This window comes from Echiichthys vipera, assembly GCF_963691815.1.
Source record: "Echiichthys vipera genome assembly, chromosome: 3".
Taxonomy (NCBI): domain Eukaryota; kingdom Metazoa; phylum Chordata; class Actinopteri; order Perciformes; family Trachinidae; genus Echiichthys; species Echiichthys vipera.
In genome coordinates, this window is record NC_139828.1 from 4420254 (window position 1) to 4438211 (window position 17958).

General features: G+C 41.8%; 1 protein-coding gene across 2 annotated transcripts in view; it reads right to left on the bottom strand.

Moving 5' to 3' along the window:
- mylk4b (myosin light chain kinase family, member 4b) overlaps positions 1-17287 on the bottom strand; it is a 41806-nt gene extending 24519 nt beyond the window's left edge. The window contains exons 1-2 of one of the 2 annotated variants that reach the window (XM_083940010.1): positions 17197-17287; positions 9724-9973 (exon numbers count right to left, since the gene is read on the bottom strand). In XM_083940010.1, the coding sequence (XP_083796136.1) occupies positions 9724-9973; positions 17197-17261 (315 nt within the window). In that variant the 5' untranslated portion in view covers positions 17262-17287. Of the gene's footprint in view, positions 1-4548; positions 4737-9723; positions 9974-17196 lie in introns of those variants that run through there. The other variant, XM_083940011.1, reaches the window with a different exon arrangement.
- Positions 17288-17958: the final 671 nt, after the last annotated feature.

The window sequence follows — 17958 nt, forward strand, 5'->3', positions numbered from 1 at the left end:
GGCTTTTCTCCCCCAGTTATGATCAAATTTGATTTGACCATGACATGTAATTGAGAATTTATGCCAGTGGTGTGAGATTTGATTTATGTTGATTTTTTAATACTTCAGTCTTACAGGGCCTCTTCAGGGGCAGTTTCCTCATGGACCAGCAGGTAAATAAATGTTCAAACATTTACATTAACACCATCGGGGAATATGGAGAGTATGATAAAAGTAAAAAAAAACCTGCTGGTATCTAATATAACATCTTTGAAGAGTTTTATGTTTTTTTGCACATAAGCGAATCCTCTGCTTTTTATTCCGGTCTTTGCTTTTAATCAAAAACTGTCATTTGTAATGTTTCCTCCTTATTTAATGTTCATAAACGTCCAATTTCAACAGAGAGTACTTCAAAGGAAGGAAGTGTATTTTTAAAACACATCTGTCGAATGTTAGATCCAACAGAGATACAGGTATAAACACATGCACTCCAAAAATGCCCTCTTTGTCTTTTTAAATGATTAAATGTGTTGACTGTTAAAAGAGCAAGCCGAGTGGCTCGCTTGTGCATGGCGACACACTCCAGATATCAAACAATACCTGGAGTCCTGGGGCCAATTAGAGCCCAAGACAAAGGCTCCAACCAGGGGTAGGGGGTTACCTTCAACAATAGGAACTTTACTGTACGCATCCGCAGTTGGACCCTGCTAACCCAGGGGCCGACGAGAACAGCGTGACAGAACTTTCCTTCCTTCCGATCGAAGGTGACAGCGAAGCCATCGTGGATAGCATTGTGCTTTCCTACACACTGGGACAGCAGCCTCTGCTGTAGTAGTATGTGAACCTGTGTCGCCTGTCAGTCAGCTGTGTGAAAGCAAGACTACATGTGGCAAGTTGTGTCAAAAGTACAGCAAACTAACAACTTTAAAAGTCTTGTAGTGGGAATTTCCTTTACTTAAACTCTATTTAATGTTCATAAACGTCCAATTTCAGCAGAAAGTACTTCAAAGGAAGGAAGTGTATTTTTAAAACACATCTGTCAGATGTTAGATCCAACAAAGATACAGGTATAAACACATGCACTCCAAAGATGCCTTCTTTGTCTTTTTAAATGATTAAATCTGTCACATGAAAGGATCCCAGGCTCTGCTCCTTCAGCCCTCCTCTGTTTGTTTGTGTGCTAATTTGGTCCGAGCTATGTGAGCGTAAGAATCTGAGGCAGGAGAAGCCCCGCTCACATTCGTCATGTTCACACGCATTAGCACGAGCTAAAGTTTACTCTGTACAAGCCTCACACAAAGCCATTTGTTTGTCCCCGCTCTCAGACATGTCATGCATAGAACCGAGCTTATTCCCTTGATTTTAATGAGAAAGTTATAAGTTTAAAAGAAAAAAAGTGTATTATTATTATTATTTAGTTATTTAGATAGTTTACTATCTATTTCATATAAACAATTGAACAAGAGCTGCACTGATTAATCGATTATCTACTATTAAATTAAATGCCATCTATTTTGATCGTTGATTTGAGTAATTTTTTAAAAGAAATAGAAGTAAAAATGATGAATACAGCTTCTTAAATGTGAATATTGTCTGGTTCCTCCTCCTCTATGACAGTAAATCTTTGAGTTGTGGACAAAACAAGACATCAGAGGACGTCACCTTGGGCTTTAGGAAACACTGATGGACATTTATCACCATTATCTAACATTTTAAAGAACAAACAACTAATCAATGAATCAAGAAAACGTCAACAGATTAATCAACAGTGGAAATAATTGTTAGCTGCACCCAGACTTGACACAAAACTCCAACTCTAATGGGGAAATAAATGGTCCACTCAACCAAAAGTTCCTCCTCTTGCAATTTATCTTGCAAGACTGAAATGAATGCACTTAATCAGCTAAATGGATATAATGTCATGTTGCACAATAGATTATATCTGTTATCTACCTGGAAGCAAAATAAAGAAACCATAACTCTTATGTTTATGATAGAACTCATGTCACAACTCATGACAAAATATCAGGATAACAGATAACGATGATGCAGTGTAGCTGGTAAATGTTGCACTGCCGCGGTAATCAGTTTGATGACACTAACTGTATAAACTGTACTAACTCTACTGTTTACAGCGATAAAGCTACAACAGTAGAATTATTATTTCAGTTCAGAGTCATAAACTTCTGTCGCATGGACACAAACATCAGAGCATTAAATAGAAAAAAAGAGGAGCTCAATCTAATCTTACTCTCATGAGACCACGCAGATTTTTCTGCCTGGTGAATATTTTACTGACTCTGTTACTTTGTGTTTTTCCAGGACGTCTCTTTCGTGTGTGTAAACCTGGAGTTGCGGGAGAAAACCCTCCAAGTTCAACCGCAGATCCTCCTACGTCTATTCAGGTTAGTGGGGCTTTGACGTGCGTGAAACATGAGTACAGAAATATAGTTTAAAGTAAGGAAAGTTCACTAGAAGGGTTGTTTCAGCACCTCGGACAGATCTCGACTAAATTGTTCTGCACCCGGCTTTCAAAAAGCTTTAATTTGAAGTTCAAACTTGACTTTAAATACCCAGAAATTCATCAGAGTTTTAATCTCCAAGCCTGTGCTGAAGGCTAAACATGTCGACACATGGTAGTAGAAATTATAGAGTTATAAATCAGCGGTAATAAGCCCACTGTCAGCGGGGACAAGAACACTAATAAAAATAATGAGATGACACTGACAGGCTTTAACTGCTCAAAACACCACGCTTTACGAGGAGTCAATTACATATGCTTGTTGTGGGATTATGCTAACATAATAAACCGGTTCATACTGGACGCGGTATGTGCAGCTGAGAGGGCACAGGCTCTTCTGGATGGTGTGGTGGAGTCAAGTGCTATTGGACAGAAGTTTGATGTGTGTGACGCATGCGACATGACGTTATGTTTTCCACTGACTGTCCCGAGCTCACACACCGGCTACAGATGGATGCTTCACCAGCCAAAAACTATTGTTGTCGCATTCTTTCAACAACACAAATTCATACCTGGAAATAAGCTGTAGTCTGTTCAAACAGACCGGATTAGTCATTAATGCTCTAATTCATCCAGGGGAAGACCAGTTATGAAACATGTCAGCCCGTCGACATCATCACCAGAAACACAACCCCTCTTCTCGGACTGAAAGCAGACACTAGGTCACGCACGGATAACACCAGCATTGCCGAGCCCAGATATTCTAGGGTCTTCTTTCCAAAGTCAAAGGTATCATAATCAAGCCAACTACATGCAATGTGTCCAGCTACTGCTCTGCTCCACTTGCCAGAGCTCTGCCATGAAGTACATCAGTCTAAATACAGCAAAAACATATTATTTGACTGTATTATGATTTAGAAAGTAGTCAGACAGCGCATAATCTTCCAATGCTTCCAATCTACGTGTTATATGTTTTTAATTCTGCCCTTGTTCTTATGGCAACTACCCACTACAGGACGTTAGCCCTGATTTTCAACTCGCTGACAGACGTTTCAGCTCCCAACAAAAGTCCCAGATCGGAGGCAAATTGGTGCTTGAGTGCGATGTGTGGACCTTTTTAAAAGAGCAATCCGAGTGGCTCGCTTGTGCTTTGCCGACACGCTCTAATTGGCTCTTGGACTCCAGATATTGTTTGATATCTGGAGTCCAAGAGCCAATTAGAGCCCAAGACAAAGACACCAACCAGGGGGAGGGGATTACCTTCAACAATAGGAACTTTACTGTATACTCCCGCAGATGGACCCTGCTAACCCGGGGGCCGACGAGAACAGCGTGACAGAACTTTCCTTCCTTCCAATCGAAGGTGACAGCGAAGCCATCTTGAATAGCAATGTGCTTTCCTATACACTGTGACAGCAGCCTCTGCTGTAGTAGTATGTGAACCTGTGTCGCCTGTCAGTCAGCTGTGTGAAAGCAAGACAACATGTGGCAAGTTGTGTCAGAAGTACAGCAAACTGACAACGTAAACTTTACGTAAACTCCAGAAAAACTGTCTTTGCAGGGTATAAAAAGGCCTGAGCTGACGAAATAAATGATGGAAAATGTGCAAAAACGCCTGTAGTTGTAATGTTAAGACCTCCTCTTAAAGTCCTGGATCCAGTTCCAGACCAAAACCTAGTCACGTGTTTGTTGATCCATGGCCTGACCTTTTGCCAAATTTCATTAGTAATCTGTTAACAGTTTTTCAAATTTCCTGCTAACAGATAAACAACTGGAAAACATCAGTAACAAACAATAATAGCTCTCTCGAATCTGTCAAAGTGACAAGAAAAGAAACCATTTAGTTTGCATGGCACATTAAGGCAGGATTAGTACAGGTGATAATGTGATAACATCCATTACTTCATTTCCGGTTCATGCAGGCCTGCAGCCTGTCGTCCTCTGCCTTAATCCTCAACACGACAGCTGAGTACAATAAACAAAGACCTCTTTCTTTATTTACCACCTGCTATTCATTCAGATTGAATGAACTTCTGGCGTGTTCCCAAATCCCCCTGTTCACATGTAGCACAGATGCAGGGACTCAGACTCCTTTCTCGCCGTATTACCTGTCTGTCTGCAGACGTTGCGGTCCTTCCCCTCTTTTTGATAGAGAATAATTTCCACAGCCGTCCCCATAGGATAGTGGCCACCAGGCACACACTCCCTAATATCCAAATATCTTTATCCCTTAGAAAGTTCTCCATGATGAAAATCTTCCTCTTCCTGTCCCTGCAGTCCGCCCGCACAGGCTTTCTGTCTTATCTCAGCCTCTCTGCCACCTGTGGCGAAGGAGTCTCAGGTGGCGCCGGGCAACAAGTTGTTGACATGGGGCGAGGCAGCAGGCGTTGGTTATGAAATAGCCGGGCTCCTCTGGCGGTACATTGAATGCTCAGTCTCTTGCTCCCTACAGACTCAGACGAGACCAGGGGGTCTGTGCTGTAAACCCATATGCCCACCCAGCCACCCAGCCAACCATTCACCCGCCACCTGGCTACGTCCCTGCCTCCCACCCCGGGACCTAAAAGGAGAGGACGTGCTGTCTATGAGACGAGAGAGGGACAGGTGGTGTTGGGTTCAGGGTGTCGTTGCTGTACGCAGAATCAGATGCCTCCTCCTGCTACTGGTATGTTAGTGAGACCCCTGCGGTATCCTTAAACTTCAGACACAGCACTTCATGCATGCATACTCCTAAGTATATGTCAGGCCGTCGCTTTGCCTCTCTATACCTCAAAAACGGACATAGTCGTGTGCATGCATTCATCATTGCAGATGCATATGAATTTTCACAAATTAGTTAACAATCATGCACATGGGTAAACAAACACCTGCTTCTGTGTGGTGTTTATGAAGGTTATCCTTTCTGTGTCCACATGTTTCAAAGGTTGTCACAATATCAGAATGTTAAACTTCGACGCTTGTATATAACTAGAATTACCGCTTAAGGTTGTATGTCTCTGCGAAACAGTTAAGACGCAGTTTACATCCAAAGTGTCCAGACTCAGAGAATAAAAGGTATTAAGTGTATTTTTGGTGAAAAATTGATGCTTCACACACATCTTCGACTGCAACAGAAGTTCGATGCAGTCACCACAGTCAACATTAGTGTCACCGATTGAGACTCTGACCAATCGTCTCCCCTTCTGTTCCTGAGTTATGGTGTTGGATAATGGACAGAAACATTATGATTCACATTGAAGTTGACCTTTGACCTTTTGGACATACAGTAAAATGTCACTTCATTATTTTATCTTATTGGATATGTGTGTGAAATGTTTTTATAACAAGCGTAGGAAATCTTTGAGTTATGGACAAAAAGGTGTTTTTGACGTCACAGCGGCCTTGACCTTTGACCTCCACAATCTTTACAGTTCATCCTTGAGTCCAAGTGGACCTTTGTGCCAAATTAGAAAATCCCTCCAGGGTTTCCTCAGATATCACATTCAGTATCACGATGCGCAGGCAATGGCATACAAAATAGGATATTTTTTGAATCTCTTTTTCTATCAACAACCTGATTTTCTTTCCTGTTGTTTCATCTGTGCAGCTTTAGGTTGAACAATTGTCTACATATATGTATACGTATACAGCTAAATGTTTAGGTTTGTAAAATAATGAATGACACTCTTAGGGAGGATTAGGGAGATAGAAATGAATAGCTAAATTCTGAGGATAAAAATGAAAAAGACCTCACAAAAACTTTCCTTTTCCTATTTTGTATTATCAGCCCTCGTCACCGACAGACAAAGATGTACAGTTTCAGTCCTTTTATGCTGTCAGCAGAGGAATGCACAGTTTCCTTTCTGGTGTGACAGCTATCTGTCTGGACGGTAGCTGGTGATTTATACTGGATAGTGGAATGAGACCACATCAGTCGAGCAGATGGGATCCCTCCCCACACCCTGACAAAGTTGTTGGTTTACAGTGTGAAGCACTTTTAACCTTGTTGCCTTTACACTTTATTCAGGAGAGGATGAAGAGAGATGAGGTTTTCTTGTATTTTCTGAGGTGAATTATGTTGATTAACGACCTCAGAGAGTCACACAGAACGGTTTTGTTTATAGATATATTTGGCATGGTAGTGTGATAGCACTGTCGCCTCACAGCAAGAGGGTTCCCGGTTTGAATCCCGGCTGGGGGAGTTTGCATGTTCTCCCCGTGTCTGTGTGGGTTTTCTCCAGCTTCTCCGGTTTCCTCCCATGGTCCAAGATCGTGCATGTGTTAGGTTCATTGATGACTCTAAAATTCCCCGTAGGTGTGAATGGTTGTCTGTCTCTGTTTGTCTCTATGTGCCCTGCGATAGACGTCCTGGCGTCCTGTCCAGGGTGTACCCCGCCTCACGCCCGATGTCAGCTGGGATCGGCTCCAGTGACCCCGATAGGGACAAGCAGTTGAAAATGAATGAATGATGATATTTTTATATTTTATAAATAGAAACTTAAATTTAACTATAGATAGAAAACAGCATCATTCTACTAGAACATACATTTTTAATATTTCAAATTAAAAGAAAAAATCCACTTTTAGCAGGTTGTCAGAACATTTGCTTTAGTCCAAAAGAAGCTCGATTTAACAAGCAGCAACAGGTGGGTGCGGGTTAAAGGGCCAAAGGGGTTACAGAGCAGGACCCCTGGGGGGCAAAATATTCCCCAGTGGGAATCTGAGGAGAACCTCTGCACAGAGCCGGGCTGGAGTGACAGCGTTTGTTAGTGAAGCTGGTGTATCTGGTGGCTGACCTGCATTTTTCTGATGTGTGGATCACAGTGAAACTATCAGGAGTGCAAACGGCAGGTGGGTGGAGGATGGAGAGCATAAAAGTGGAGGAGAGGTGGTGGAGCAAAGGTGAGGCTGGAGTTCAGAGATGGAGGGAAGTGAGAGTTGTTCTCTTGGTGCTGTGATAGGCTGAGGATCTTAAATTACACATAGGTGCCCCCCATGTAACTGAAATATACCCCTCAGCGCTCCCTGGTGGTCACTTTTAAAGAAGCACTGAGGTATATTATATAAAGCAAATCCTCAACATAATGCCAACAATGCAAACACTTTCTGCAACTTTTCTCTTACAGTTCAGGCTACTCAAATCATCCATAGGTAATATATTTTTAATAAACTTTGTTATTTTTATTTGAATTGTTACAACAAAATGAACGGGAAAAAATGGCAACTTGCTCTGGAAAAAATACTGTATATTCACTTTTTGCATTTATTTATATATAAAAAATAATTATTCTTGATAACTTGCCTGGTTAAATAAAGGTTAAATTAAATAAATGACAAATAACTTTTTATACTGCATATTAAACACATTTTTCATTTACTGGTGAGCATGTTTATGCCTTCCTCACTATCAATCACACCCTGGTGTTTCAATACATTCACGTGGCATCTGACAATTTATCAACATTTATTTAAATTCATAGACATTAAAAAGCTACTAATCAACTAATAAACCCAACATATATATATAAAAAACTCCTTTTACTTAGTAAATGTGTAAGTTATGTCAGCTTCAGTGTCAAGTACTAGCATCTTTTTATATATATAAAAAAGGAAATTGACAGTAACCGTTGGCTGTACTCTTCATATTTAAAGTATTTGTAAAATGGCTTACTAAAAAATATTTGGTAGAGTTGTTTTTCTATTTCTTGTGCGTCAGTAGAAGTTTTTGTTTAGTCAGACTCATCTTGTGATATTTGGGCTGAATGTTAAATGTTGCTTTTAGTTCCATTTGAACCTTTAGCTGCAGGTTTGTTTTCTGAAATAGTTTACTTGTACTTATATATCTCTTAATATGAGAGTATCTGAAACTAGCATGTGACATTAACAGGAACCCAGAGAGCAAGGCCTCTGCATTCATATATATTCATATTCATATATTTTCCATATACACACAAAGCAACCTGGCCCAGAACTGCCATCTTGTGGCAAAGAGATGTGTGTGCGTTGACCGAGCGCCACACATTCCTGTCAGTGTGTGGCTTACTGTGTGAGAGTGGCACGCTGTGGGTTGAGGAGGTTCAAACAGACAATGAAAAAGACATTAAAAGATCTGCAGCTCCCTCTAGTGAGCTGGTTGTACTCCACCTGTCAGGGCATGTTTGTGGCTGCCAACAGGTGCAGAGAACTGGAATAGTGTCTGCGGTGGTTTATTTCAGTTCCCTTCTTCCTCGGCTCTGCACACACGGCTGAGTCTGGCTCAGGTTAAACACATGGCAGTGTTGCCTTCAGTAACATTGCTACAGACAGTCTCAGCCATAAATCCTGGCTGGATGAGGACCAAACAAGTCTACCCAAAGCTTAATTCAGCTGCTTGTTATTGACATTGGCGATAAAAACAGGGAATAACGATGTAAGGTATAAGAATCATACCAGTGTAGTTTTACTGCTGAATATTTGTCATTGCATGCTTTAAAGTGGTCAGCAGTAATGTATATACAGTACATAGCTTTAAGTAAACGGGCTCAACATGCAAAAGAGTGTAGCGTGCGAGGAAGAAGGGCACCGAAGCACAGTATATGACCAAAATCTTTTATCCCGGTTCCACTGTAGGTCCCTTCATATCTCAATACAACAATATTCATCATGATGTGTGAATGAAACGAGTATTTTCTCATGTTATTAATTACTTTAGTGCAAACTGAACATCCAAGGACAAGGATCAGAATGTAAAGCAGCATCCAGATGAATGAACACGATAGAAACTATATAAAAAAAAAATGAATATGTATCAAACGGTGAGAACCAGAGAAGCGTACATGACATTTGGCCAACTTTACAGGAGAGCCAAAATAGAAAATGACCGTACTCTGTTCGGACTTTGTTTATTAAATTGGTGGGTCTATGTAAATCATGAATAAGTCATAGAGTATGGTCTTTAACTGCTCTTTATGTGAAGTGTATTTGGCACTGTAAAATGGAAGGAATTGAATTGAAATTCATTCTTCAATATTAAATAAAAACGCGGGTGACAATATACTTGATCAACAATATTTTCTTCTAAAAACAGAAAAGAAAAATTACCCCAAAGTATGAGATATAAAATAATACTGTACCAAATATGTAAAATATAACAGTTTCAGAATTTAAAAGAACGATATATGCAGGATGTGCAAAAATACATTTAACAGTATGTGTAAAACATTGTTCAGTGTGTTCAGTGTTAGGTCTTTTGGTGTTTGATTAATACGTGTGATGCTTCTGTGTGGACGATAAGAGTGACAGGAAACAAAGGCAGCAAGCGTTACCTGGTTTCCTCCCTCCAGCTCCACATGTTTGAGCTCCCAGAAGCAGCGCATGGTCTCCACCTTCTCCAGGTGCCGGTAGAAGGCCAGTCGGCCCAGACGGAGGCTGTTGCTGCGGTTGCGGATGGCCTTTAGCCCCTCCATCTTTTCAACGATTGGGGACATGGGTATGGGTGGCGGTACGGCGGATGATGGGGGTTTTATCTTCTTCTTGCCAGAAACAGAGTCATTGCACAGAGTCTTCTTGTCTGACCTGAAATTACACAACAAGATGTTCATTGACCTTGAAATGTATCATCGCACTCAACTTGAATCCATCAAAGCGGCAGCGGTGCAGCATGAAACAAACCAATTAGTTAATCAACAGATGCATTTTTTGACAGCATTTTTCATTTATAGACATCTTAAAACACTTGAACTTGAACTTTTAGTAACCACCACAACAAAATCTTCAGCGACAGCCCCAATCGCCATATCAGTAAAATATAAACTAGAAGGGCAGACTGGGTAAGGCAAGACATATCTCACAATGCTAATGCAAACACAACTGAAAAATAATGTGTGTGAGCAGTGTAGTAAAAACCTCTGTTCTAATCTGTTGCCCAACTCTAATCTACGCTGGCATTGCCGACCATATGCTTCGACCCAGCCTCGCAGTGTGCAGCAGCGTCTCTGATCCAAGTTGGATGACTGATGGTGTGGTGGGGAAAGCCGCCCTGACGCCCGCTGGTGACAGCTGGCTTTCTGCTGCGCTCTACCTGTTGAGCCTCTGGGGGAGTCATGGAAGATCACTGGGGATATTTATACCTCCTGAGTGTAAATGTCCTGCCTTTCCTTGACAATTACAGAGGTCAGAGAGTGGCTGTAGTTTCAGCTCGGGTGCATGAGCCCCTGATGCAGACTGTACGTAGCAGCCAGGGCTGTTCTTCAGCATCTCAGGGTTGGATTTCAACTCCAGTGCTAAAACCAAAAGAGTAGCCAAGGATGCACCTGTCACTGCTTTTTATGTCGGCCTTTGTACATGGTGATTTATTTAATGGTTTTTTTTTCTTACTGCTATTAATTTATTATCTATATACAATACATGCAATATATATTTAGAAGGGAATGGGTTGGTACTGCAGATGCAACACATGTAAAGATGCATTTACACAACCCATTCATTTTTATTTTTAATCACAAGGTAGCAATATGCATGGCAAAAGTGAATTTAATTTGAATTCATGACAGAATATGTTTTCATATTTGCATTCAAAGTCTAGAATTAAAGTAAAACGATGAAAAATGTGTTGATTAAATCTTAACATAACATCTTAAATGGTTTTTACTCCACAAGGCACATTTAAGCTTCATATAAGATCATTTTTGCAGAATATCAAACATGAATATTTGTATTAAAAAATCAGACTTATCACCACGAGAGGCCACATTACACATCTTAACAAAGCTCTCCCAATAGTTACATTTCTCATGTGTCATATTCCTGAGATTTGTGCCAAAGTGACCAGACTTCACTACATTATGAAGGTTATAATAACTCCATGCGTCTGAGCACTGAAGATTCATTTTACAGATTTTTCACTGAACTTAAGATGCAGTGAGCCCACAAAATGTTATTCTTCAGTAAAAGACTTGCTGTAGCTTGATGCCAACGTATTTGACATTCATTTTTTCAATCTGTTAGATATTTTAGATAGATTTTAATTGACACTCATAATACTGCTTCACCAAAAGACAGTTATCACACACACACCAGTTGTTGATGATCAAAGTACACAAGCCTGCAGGTCTTTTCCCACTGTGATGCCTCTATTGTGACCGACAATAGTGCAAATACAAAATCCATTTACTCATTAAAAGAAACAATATAAAAGGACAAATACACAACACAGTCAGTTTGTACAACGTCCCTGTTCTTAGTGACTCTTTGGCAGACATTTCTTTATAGTCTTCATATTAAAATGTCTCTCCGCTTCAATGACAGATTGCACCGAAATCCTCAAATGTTTCAATACTGACACGTATTACAGGAACATGTTCGCAATGACTTGGATATTTAAGTACATTTTTACACTTCAGTTTTTAAAGAAAACATTTGAATAAAGGTGTTTTATTTGTAGTTGTTTTACTTTTGCATGTTTACTTTTTTGCTTAATTCTTTTTCCACCACTTTTTAGGATTTAGGGCCCGTCCACACGAAACCGCGTTGTCCTGTAACCGCATAACCTTAGTATTGTTTTGGTTGACCATCCACATGCAGCCGGCGTTATCGGAGCCTGAAAACGGTATCTTTTTGTAACCAGGTCTCAGAGTGGGAATAATTTAAAATGTCCCCTTGGCGTTGTCATCTGGACGGTGAAACCGCATACTTTGTTAACGATGCCGTCATCACCCCACCTACAACCTCTAACCCCAGTGGCTTCACATATCAACAACAGTGCTGCTGCGTGGGGAGAGACACAGACCCAAAGACTGAACTGGACTCTGAGCGGCTGCATGTGAATGAATTGGGGCCTAATTCATTAGGGCCAATATCTGGTCGGACTAATTATTAGGCCGACCAGATTTTTCCCTCCTGATACATTCCCTTTCCCTGATTCTCTGAATAAGTCGCTAAATTGGTCGCTAGTAGCTTTTTATAAATTAAGGTGCCAAGAAGGTCGCAAAAAGTAGCGAGACAGTGCCCGCCCGCTGTGAGCTCCTTCCCCGTCCCAAAGCACCACCCACTGCTCGGTGAGGACACTAACTGCAGAGTGATGGGTGCATCAGAGTCCAAAACACCACAAAAGTCTCGCCTCACATCAGAAACAGTCGACAGATTTCTCTCTAGGATGGAGGAGGATACGGGAAGTCTCCAGATTTGGAGAAAAACTCTCCGGTGTTTGTATTATGATTATACACATCAGCGGCTCTCCCTCTCTTCTTCTCCATTGTTGGTGTATTTCTGTGGAAGTTACATCGCCACATCCAGGCCTGGTATGTGTACTGCAGCGTTTTCACCTGGTTTCACTGGTTTCGTGTGGACGCAGATATTTCTTGAGCTGAGTTCGTGTAGACAGAAAACTTTTTAAGAACGACAGAGAAATAAATGTTGTTTCCGATCGTTCGGACGCACCCTTAAAGAAATCTCCGTCCAATCTCTGTCCATGGTGCTGAAAACTTGCCGAAATAGACGCAAAGAAAGGTGTTTTCACTGCTGTCCTTATGTCGCACATTACATTCCAACATGTGATTGAGAAGGATCGGTCTGTTTAAAAAGTTTTCAATAGCGTAGTGGGTCCTTGACATCATGCCACATGGCTGTACTAGCTTTGACTGAAACAACAGTTATCAACAGTTGTCTGACCTGACCACCACCCCACCCCACCTGTTTCGTTAAATCGGGTCTTTTGAAGACGGCCTTCCAAGAACTCTGTTTTGACGCTGTCTGCCTCACAGCCATGGGGTGCCCTGATGCTCCGGACAGCCTGCATGACCCTGGGTCACTCACTTTAAAGGGATTTATTTTGGGTGCTCAGTAGCACAGAGCGAGGTCCAAGGGGCACGCCGTCACCAGAAATGGACAACATCCTTGAAAAACCATTAGGAGGCAGGAGCTGTCACAGTGCTTGTTTCCAGGCAGACGGGAATTAAAGCTGAATAGATTGCTTTCCATTGTGGTCACATTGACTCATTGCGGTTGTTGCTTTAACCACCCTTATATAAGGGTATTGTGTATGGTATGTGGCTGTGTATCATGCGTGCGAGTAGTGAGTGTCACTGTCCAAGCAATGCTGTAGTTTGTGTATGTTTACTTTGCTTGGCAGCCCCCGTTAATCCCCCTCTATAAAACGACGGGGGGGTTCCTATCTGTCTTCTCCATCATAATCCTTCCATGTAACCGATAGGAAAACCCGCATGTGTCTCATAACTCTTAAAGTAGCAATGAATCATTGAGTCCCCCTGAGGACTGTGGGGGTCCACGTTTAGATGAGCAGGGGAGGAGAAAGAAAGGGGGGGTTGGCATCGTCTAAAGCCCCCCCTAAAATGACAAATGTGCCACAAGAGCAAAGTGATGAGAGGTAGCGTCAATGTGAAAACCTACCCAGAGGAATTAAATATCCCAAAATCTATTTATACTGGGGCTTTAGGGGAATTTGAAAAACAAATGCGCGATAAGTGTTGATTATGACAATAATGCTAATTAGAGGGGATGTTTTTGGTATTGTAAAATAATTTCCCCGTGTTCAGGACTGTGGCCAAATACTGTTTCAAAGTCTACACATAGCTGCGGGTTTATTTTAACAGGCTAATTGTGCAAGCTGGGCACAATGGAGAGCTCAGAGAGACGCTAACAACAGGTGATGATACAACACTCCTCTCTTCAACACTCCTCTCTTCCTTATGTCTTAAAGAACACAGCATGGTACTGGGGTCATAAGAAAACGACTGCAGAGCTATAAGGAGAATATGTACTCCCATTGCAACTGTAGTGTAAAATAAATACAAATACAACCACATATTAAGCCAAATCACACTGGAATTTCAGTGTTTTACATGAAGACTGACACCTTTTTTCACCAAATACAAAAATAGTCGACTGTTTTTCACACAAGAAATGAGTGCAATTCCTACAGAAATGTGAAACTACCAAAATAAAGCTAAACAAAAACTATTTAGCAATGCAAATGTTGTGAAATACTCCCAAGCGAACTGCATTTTAGGTCACTGAAGTCTGATCTTTTGGAAAAACCCTTCCAGGGTGAAGATGTTTAGAAACTATTTTTTCAGCGTTGACGCGTAGACAGGGAAAACTGAGCTTTTGGCTCGTAACATCAGAACGTGCAACGTTATCTCCTTCCAAGTGCATCGCAAGTGAGGCGACATTTTGTGCAGTGGTAGAAGTGTCTAAAATAGTGCTGGTTCCAACCACTAACAGGACTTTTTACATGTTTACACATAAATGTACAGTTACTCCTCAACTTTATTAAGCATCACAGGCGTCCGAATGCACTATGGAGCGATCGATTGGTAATAGCTTTTATTGAGGCTTCTGATTGGCCAACATGGTTCAACACCGCATGTTTGTTTGGCGTGCTCTTGACAGCGCTTCAGTGTGTTTTGGCCTTTTCATGTGGACAGAGATTTTTTTGAAACAGTGCTTGTGTGGACGGGAATTTTTGAAACGAAGAAGGGGAAAACCCTGTTTAAAAAGGTACTTGTTCACACGCGCTTACACAGTTGTGCTATTTATTGATTATCAACAGCTGTTTGCAGAGGGCTTTGCTTCCTACACTTCCTAACTCTAAAAAGAACAGAGGACTCTTGTCTGTGTTGGTAACTATCTTTGTAGCTTACAAGGTAAAACCTAAGAAAGCAGTGAATGTACTGAAAGGAAGTTGTACTTGTTAATGGGCTAACAAGCATATTTCAGGATATGATGATGTAAATAAATGTGAAATAATCCAAGCTTTTGAAGTGGCAGTGTGGAAATGCGTTATAAGTTATTTATTTTTATCTGGCACAGCAGTTGGCCTTTCAGACTTGATCTGACCGACGGGTGTAGAATAACAAGCCAAGCTGGAATATTGCACAATGCGTCAGGTTGAGGTGTTTCTGCCCAGTCAACGTTTCATGGAACATATTCTGAAGTGAAAATCTAGAAATCATCTCAGCTTCTGCTTTGTGTATTCGCTGCTAGGTAAACAGACGTCGCAGTCACTCTCAGCTAAGATAACATCAAGTGCAGAGGAGACACAGAGTCTGCTGCATGCATGCAGGTTTCTGTGCCATTGTCATGTGTGCGTGCATCCATGTTGTGAAGGTTTGTAATCCAAGGCCTCACTCAGCTTCTGGCACGTGATTTACAGAAACAGTAACAGTGGAGATTAGGGGGCATATATATATTTTTTTTAATGTATCAGCCAGACGGCCTGAGTAGGAGGGGCGCCCTCGAATGGACAGTCTTCACCCCAGGGTGCTATCTCTCTCTCAGGGGCCTCTGCTGTCCTGGTTTAGTAGTCGCATGGAAACAGCCATCAGAGCCTATAAACCATAGGAATGTGAGGGAGGTGTCTCAGAGTGAGTGTGGGTTTGAGTGTGTGTGTGTGTGTGTGTAGAAGACGAGAAAATAGTGCAGAACCTTGTCAGCCAACCAAATGTGTCTTTTGGTCTCAACTCAGGGAAAGGAAGCAAAAGTCAAAGATCAAATATATTTAAAATGGTCAGTTAAACCCTGTAAACAGACGCAGTAATGAGCTCAAGAGACGTCAAACGGAGAGCTCCAAATTCCCTCTGCTGAAGGACCAAAGGTTCAACTGCGAACTCTGCAAAAATGCTGAACATATTTCCCAGTCCACACTCCTTCATTAGAGAGAATACTCAAGTGACCAAAGCATTTCTCAAATTAATAGGCATCAAATTAAACTTGACTGCCCCGAGAGGATATATCAAGTGATCAACAGGTTTATTTTTCCCCGTCTAAACTCGACATTCTCTCCTTTCCAGCCTGCCAGTGCCACTGTGGTTTGCATCGCAGCCTGAGCCAAGTCATGATCAACGTATCACCGCCATCTCTCCCTGGAGTGTCCAATGGAAATAGCTGGACCGAGGATGTTCTTTTAGGACGGGGCTAAATTGCTGACGAACCCGGGCAACCCTGAAACTCCGTAAGTGCCATTCAATACACCCACATAAATAAAAACATACACAAATTACGCTGTGTAAGCTCCACTGAACACTGGACCACGTGCAACACAAACACACATGTACACACACATGCTGTACACTATGCATAGATAGATATACACACTCATCGGTGCCCTAACGGACATTTTTGGTGCCTGCAGCCCCTCCAATCCGTCACACTGACAACAGCTCGGCAACCTCTGCAGAAGAGTGTAACCGTAGAGCGTCCACTCAGTGTACTTTTCCATTTCGCCAAGAACAAAGCAGAGCCCTTATTTTAGTCAACAGCAGATAGAGTTGCATTCTGCAGAATTATTCTCTCACTTGTAAAAAGATTCTTGTTTCTGCCTGGTTTGTTGAGGTGTTGCACATACGTTTACATTGTGACACAACCCTGAGTTGATGTAGGTAGGGCTGCAACTAATGATTATTTTCATTATTCTTTAATCAATGCAATGTCCTTTCAAGGGGATGTCTTTGGAAGTCTTGTGTTGTCAGTCCGAAACCTAAAGATATTCAATTTAATATGAAAACAGAACAGCAGGGGCAAATAAAATGTGCATTTTTCTGCCTTTTTTTGCAGAAAAACTTACTTCAACAATGATTTAAACGTGTTTAAAATAAAAATAGAGAAAAGGCCTTTTGTCAAATATGATTTCAAACCGTCCGCAGAGTAAACAAATCAAGCGTCTTGCACTGTGTGTAACTGATACCACAGGAAAAGGAGGTGTTAGAATTCAAAACACGGTCATTATGCGAGTTCAACATTGCATATATGAAAATATGCATGAGTTGCAACAGAAGACTCACCCTTGGTAGTTGGGCACGTTGGTAATCACCAAAATCTTCTTCTCCTTTCCTCCCATGTCTCTCATGGGTGTGATGGAATCCGTCTCTCCAGGTTTCGGTCCGGCTCCTGGATGCTCTCTTCCTCTCTAGACACACTGGGCAAATTGATCCAGTGTGACTGAATGACACACAGACAGGTCAGACAGCTCAATGGGAAGCTCTGGCTGCTTGTGTCTCTCTGCAGTGGGAGCCACAGACGCCCAGGGATAAGCACCAGAGGGAGGGGGCGGGTGAGGGAAAGAGAGGGTGTATGGGAGGAGGAGGAGGAGGAGGAGGAGGAGAACGGGGTCAGCTCTGGGACCCAGGGACCACAAGCAGGGACGGAGCGGAGGAAGCGTTCCAGGGTATGTGGCTTGTTATAACGGAATGAGTGGCATGCCAGAGTGCCATGTGTCTCTGCAAGAGGAGGGATGATAGACCGAGAGCGAGAGAGAGAGGGAGAGAGACACAGTGTGGGGAAGACAGGGGGTTGTGGATTTGGGGGGGTGTTAAATGAGGAAGGAGCAAAGACGCAGTGGTGTTATAAAAGATATCCACCCTGTTTGTTGTACTTTTATTTAAACTGGCTGTAACTGATTTTTTTGGCCAGTTAAAAGCAGTGTAAACAAGCTGTTAACACAACATTATCACCAAGTTTAAACGGCGATATCACAGCGTAATATGAGCATTCATTTAAGCCCAATATTCACTCTGCTTTTAGCACTGTCTCTTTAGCTGCTAAAT